Source organism: Tachyglossus aculeatus, chromosome 19, assembly GCF_015852505.1.
Source record: "Tachyglossus aculeatus isolate mTacAcu1 chromosome 19, mTacAcu1.pri, whole genome shotgun sequence".
Taxonomy (NCBI): Eukaryota; Metazoa; Chordata; class Mammalia; order Monotremata; family Tachyglossidae; genus Tachyglossus; species Tachyglossus aculeatus.
The window spans coordinates 12,733,275-12,739,661 of NC_052084.1; the positions used below are offsets into that span (position 1 = coordinate 12,733,275).

The 6,387-nt window shown below is 48.6% G+C and overlaps 1 protein-coding gene across 2 annotated transcripts in view; it reads right to left on the reverse strand.

The window, feature by feature from the left end:
• Window positions 1-6,336, reverse strand: part of RPS6KC1 (ribosomal protein S6 kinase C1) — a 105,808-nt gene extending 99,472 nt beyond the window's left edge. Inside the window, exon 1 of one of the 2 annotated variants that reach the window (XM_038761074.1) lies at window positions 6,232-6,336. In XM_038761074.1, coding sequence (XP_038617002.1) covers window positions 6,232-6,336 — 105 coding nt within the window. The remainder of the gene's footprint in view (window positions 1-6,231) is intronic. The other variant, XM_038761076.1, reaches the window with a different exon arrangement.
• Between the last annotated feature and the right edge of the window lie 51 nt (window positions 6,337-6,387).

Consider the following 6,387-nt stretch of genomic DNA (forward strand, 5'->3'; position numbering starts at 1 on the left):
AAAGAGGGACAATTCGTTCGTTCAATCGTGTTTATTGAGCACTTCCTATATGCAGAGAGCACTGTTCTAAGCGCTCTGGAGAGGACGAGAGACTTAGCAGACACCTTCCCCGCCCACTGTGAGCTCATTCATTCGAAGGCCTTTATTAAGTGCTTACCGTGTGCAGAGCGCTACGCTGAGCACTACGACAATAAAGAGGGACAATTCGTTCGTTCAATCACGTTTATTGAGCGCTTACTGTGCACAAAGCACTATGCTGAGCGCTACAACCATAAAAAGGGACAATTCATTCATTCAGTCGCATTTATTGAGCGCTTACTGTGCGCAAAGCACTATGCTGAGCGCTACAACCATAAAAAGGGACAATTCATTCGTTCAATCGCATTTATTGAGCGCTTACTGTGCGCAAAGCACTATGCTGTGCGCTACAACCATAAAAAGGGACAATTCATTCGTTCAATCGCGTTTATTGAGCGCTTACTGTGCGCAGAGCACTATGCTGAGCGTTACAACCATAAAAAGGGACAATTCATTCGTTCAGTCGCGTTTATTGAGCGCTTACTGTGCGCAAAGCACTATGCTGAGCGCTACAACCATAAAAAGGGACAATTCATTCGTTCAGTCGCATTTATTGAGCGCTTACTGTGCGCAGAGCACTATGCTGAGCGCTACAACCATAAAAAGGGACAATTCATTCGTTCAATCGCGTTTATTGAGCGCTTACTGTGCGCAAAGCACTATGCTGAGCGCTACAACCATAAAAAGGGACAATTCATTCGTTCAGTCGCGTTTATTGAGCGCTTACTGTGCGCAAAGCACTATGCTGAGCGCTACAACCATAAAAAGGGACAATTCATTCGTTCAGTCGCATTTATTGAGCGCTTACTGTGCGCAAAGCACTATGCTGAGCGCTACAACCATAAAAAGGGACAATTCATTCGTTCAATCGCGTTTATTGAGCGCTTACTGTGCGCAGAGCACTATGCTGAGCGCTACAACCATAAAAAGGGACAATTCATTCGTTCAGTCGCATTTATTGAGCGCTTACTGTGCGCAAAGCACTATGCTGAGCGCTACAACCATAAAAAGGGACAATTCATTCGTTCAGTCGCGTTTATTGAGCGCTTACTGTGCGCAGAGCACTATGCTGAGCGCTACAACCATAAAAAGGGACAATTCATTCGTTCAGTCGCGTTTATTGAGCGCTTACTGTGCGCAAAGCACTATGCTGAGCGCTACAACCATAAAAAGGGACAATTCATTCGTTCAGTCGCATTTATTGAGTGCTTACTGTGCGCAAAGCACTATGCTGAGCGCTACAACCATAAAAAGGGACAATTCATTCGTTCAATCGCGTTTATTGAGTGCTTACTGTGCGCAAAGCACTATGCTGAGCGCTACAACCATAAAAAGGGACAATTCATTCGTTCAGTCGCGTTTATTGAGCGCTTACTGTGCGCAGAGCACTATGCTGAGCGCTACAACCATAAAAAGGGACAATTCATTCGTTCAATCGCGTTTATTGAGCGCTTACTGTGCGCAAAGCACTATGCTGAGCGCTACAACCATAAAAAGGGACAATTCATTCGTTCAGTCGCATTTATTGAGCGCTTACTGTGCACAGAGCACTACGCTGAGCACTACGACAATAAAGAGGGACAATTCCTTCGTTCAATCGCGTTTATTGAGCGCTTACTGTGCGCAAAGCACTATGCTGAACGCTACAACCATAAAAAGGGACAATTCATTCGTTCAGTCGCGTTTATTGAGCGCTTACTGAGTGCAGAGCGCTACGCTGAGCACTACGACAATAAAGAGGGACAATTCCTTCGTTCAATCGCGTTTATTGAGCGCTTACTGTACGCAAAGCACAATGCTGAGCGCTACAACCATAAAAAGGGACAATTCATTCATTCAGTCGCGTTTATTGAGCGCTTACTGTGCGCAAAGCACTATGCTGAGCGCTACAACAACAGAGGGACTATTCATTCGGTCAATCGTATTTACTGAGCGCTTACTGTGTGCAGAGCACTATGCTGAGCGCTTGGAAAGTACAATTTGGCAACAGATACAGTCCCCACCTGACAATAGGCTCACGGTGTCACCGAGTTGACAGCGTAGAGGACGCGGGCGATGGGGCAGACCCCAGACCCGGTGTGCGGGGCTGGGGTGAGCGGCCGAGCCGCTATCCTCCTCACCGTTAGGCCTCGTCCTCTCCTGTCCCGCCGTCGACCCCCGGCCCACGTCCTCCCCCTGGCCTGGATTGCCCTCCCTCCCCACATCATCATCATCATCATCAATCGTATTTACTGAGCGCTTACTGTGTGCAGAGCACTGGACTAAGCGCTTGGGAAGTCCAAGTTGGCAACATCTAGAGACAGCCCCTACCCAACAGTGGGCTCCCAGTCTAAAAGGGGGAGACGGAGAACAAAACCAAACATACTAACAAAATAAAATGAATAGAATAGATATGTACAAATAAAATAAATAAATAAATAGAGTAAAAAAATATGTACATCCGCCAAGCTAGCTCTCTTCCTCCCTTCAAAACCCTACTGAGCGCTCACCTCCTCCAGGAGGCCTTCCCAGACTGAGCCCCCTCCTTCCTCTCCTCCTCCCCATCCCCCCCGCCCTACCTCCTTCCCCTCCCCACAGCACTTGTATATAAATTTGTACAGATTTATTACTCTATTTTTACCTGAGCATATTTACTATCCTATCTATTTTGAGAAGCAGCGTGGCTCAGTGGAAAGAGCCTGGGCTTGGGCGTCAGAGGTCATGGGTTCGAATCCCGGCTCTGCCACATGCCTGCTGTGTGACCTAGGTCAAGTCACTTAACTTCTCTGAGCCTCAGTTACCTCATCTGTAAAATGGGGATTAAGACTGTGAGCCCCACAGGGGACAACCTGAGACCTTGCATCTACCCCAGCGCTTAGAACAGAGCTTGGCACATAGTAAGCGCTTAACAAATGTCATCATTATTATTGTTATTTTGTTAATTACGAGCGCATGCTTTAATTCCACTCGCTCTGACGATGTGAGAAGCAGCGTGGCTCAGTGGAAAGAGCCCGGGCTTTGGAGTCAGAGGTCATGGGTTCAAATCCAAGCTCTGCCACTTGTCAGCTGTGTGACTTTGGGCAATTCACTTAACTTTTCGGGGCCTCAGTTACCTCATCTGTAAAATGGGGATTAATCAATCAATCAATCGTATTTATTGAGCGCTTACTGTGTGCAGAGCACTGGACTAAGCGCTTGGGAAGTCCAAGCTGGCAACATCTAGAGACGGTCCCTACCCAACAGCGGGCTCACAGTCTAGAAGGGGGAGACAGAGAACAAACCAAACATACTAACAAAATAAAATAAATAGAAGAGAGACGTACAAGGAAAATAAATCAATAAATAGAGTAATAGATATGTACAATCATATATACATATATACAGGTGCTGTGAGGAAGGGAAGGAGGCAAGATGGGGGGGATGGAGAGGAGAAGACTGAGCCCCCCCGTGGGACAACCTGATCACCTTGTAACCTCCCCAGCGCTTAGAACGGTGCTTTGCACATAGTAAGCGCTTAATAAATGCCATCATTATTATTATTATTATCTGGACACCTGTCTCCAGGTTCTGTTGCCTGTCTCCCCCTTTTAGACTGTGAGCCCGCTGTGGGGTAGGGCCCGTCTCTCTATGTTGCCGACTTGTCCTTCCCAAGCGCTCAGTCCAGTGCTCTGCACACGGTAGGCGCTTAATAAATGCCATTATTATTATTATTATTATCTGGACACCTGTCTCCAGGTTCTGTTGCCTGTCTCCCCCTTCTAGACTGTGAGCCCGCTGCGGGGTAGGGACCGTCTCTCTATGTTGCCGACTTGTCCTTCCCAAGCGCTCAGTGCAGTGCTCTGCACACGGTAGGCGCTCACTAAATATGAACGAGTGAATAGAAGCGGCGTGGCTCACTGGAAGGAGCCCGGGCTTTGGAGTCAGAGGTCACGGGTTCAAATCCCGGCTCTGCCAATTGTCGGCTGTGTGACTTTGGGCAAGTCCCTTCACTTCTCCCTGCCTCAGCGACCTCGTCTGTAAAATGGGGGTTAAGACTGTGAGCCCCACGTGGGACAACCTGATCACCTTGTAACCTCCCCAGTGCTTAGAACAGTGGGCCCACCTTTTAGACTGTGAGCCCACTGCTGGGTGGGGACTGTCTCTAGATGTTGCCAACTTGGACTTCCCAAGCGCTTAGGGAAGTACAAGGCCCTCCTGAGAGCTCACCTCCTCCAGGAGGCCTTCCCAGACTGAGCCCCTTCCTTCCTCTCCCCCTCGTCCCCCTCTCCATCCCCCCCATCTTCCCTCCTTCCCTTCCCCACAGCACCTGTATATATGTCTATATGTTTGTACAGATTTATTACTCTATTTGTTTATTTATTTTACTTGTACATATCTCTTCTATTTATTTTATTTTGTTAGTATGTTTGGTTTTGTTCTCTGTCTCCCCCTTCTAGACTGTGAGCCCACTGTTGGGTAGGGACCGTCTCTATATGTTGCCAATTTGTACTTCCCTAGCGCTTAGTACAGTGCTCTGCACACAGTAAGCGCTCAACAAATACGATTGATGATGATGATGATCAAATCCCGGCTCCGCCCATTGTCAGCTGTGTGCCTTGTAACCTCCCCCGTGCTTGGAACAGGGCTTGGCACCTAGTCAGCGCTTAATAAATGCCATCAAATCCATTCATTCAATCGTATTTATTGAGCGCTTACTGCGTGCAGGGCCCTGTACTAAGCGCTTGGGAAGTCCAAGTTGGCAACATCTAGAAACGGTCCCTACCCAACAGCCGTCAAATCTCGGCTCCGCCGCTTGCCGGCTGGGTGGCTTGGGGCAAGTCACTTCGTTTCTCCGGGCCTCAGTCCCCTCATCTGTCAAATGGGGATGAAGACTGCGAGCCCCCCCCCCACCGTGGGACAACCCGATCACCCTGTAAACTCCCCGGCGCTTAGAACAGTGCTTGGCACCTAGTAAGCGCTTAATAAATGCCATCATTGTTATTACTATTGTTATGATGATGAATGCGGAGAGTGTGGGCGGGGTGGGGCCGGGGGACATTCCCCCTTTGTCCCCCTCTCCACCCCCCCATCTTCCCTCCTTCCCTTCCCCACAGCACCTGTATATATGTCTATATGTTTGGACACATTAGTTACTCTATTTATCTATTTATTTTACTTGTACCTATCTATTCTATTTATTTTATTTTGTTTGTTTGGTCTTGTTCTCCGTCTCCCCCTTCTAGACTGTGAGCCCACTGTTGGGTAGGGACTGTCTCTCTATGCTGCCAACTTGGACTTCCCAAACGCTTAGCACAGCGCTCTGCACACAGTAATTGCTCAATAAATACGATTGATGATGATGATGACGCTGACCTCCCCAGTGCTTGGAACGGGGCTCGGCACCCAGTTGGCGCTTAATAAAGGCCATCAAATCCCGGCTCCGCCACTTCAATCAATCAATCAATCGTATTTATTGAGCGCTTACTATGTGCAGAGCACTGTACTATCAATCAATCAATCAATCGTATTTATTGAGCGCTTACTATGTGCAGAGCACTGTACTAAGCGCTTGGGAAGTACAAATTGGCATCACATAGAGACAGTCCCTACCCGATAGTGGGCTCACAGTCTAAAAGGGGGAGACAGAGAACAGAACCAAACATACCAACAAAATAAAATAAGTAGGATAGAAATGTACAAGTAAAATAAATAAATAAATAAATAAACAGAGTAATAAATATGCACTAAGCGCTTGGGAAGTCCAAATTGGCAACACATAGAGACGGTCCCTACCCAACAGTGGGCTCACAGTCTAAAAGGGGGAGACGGAGAACAGAACCAAACATACCAACAAAATAAAATAAGTAGGATAGAAATGTACAAGTAAAATAAATAAATAAATAAATAGATAAATAGAGTAATAAATACGTACAACCATATATACATTGCCGGCTGGGTGGCTTGGGGCAAGTCACTTCGTTTCTCCGGGCCTCAGTCCCCTCATCTGTCAAATGGGGATGAAGACTGCGAGCCCCCCCCCCCCTCACACCGTGGGCCAACCCGATCACCCTGTAAGGTCCCCGGCGCTTAGGACAGTGCTGGGCACCTACTGAGCGCTCGGTAAACGCGATGATGATGATGATGATGATGCTGATGCTGCTGATGAGGCGTGCGGAGTGCGGTCGGGGGACTCACCCGGGCGGTGACCCTGTAGACGGTGTAGCCCCGCGGGTGGCGCTTCGGGTCGGTGACCGTGTAGAAGCGGGCCAGCTCCCCGGCCGGCTCCCGGGGGAACAGCATCCTCCTCCGCCTCCGCCTCCCGACGACGGCGACGACGACGCCTCAGCCCCC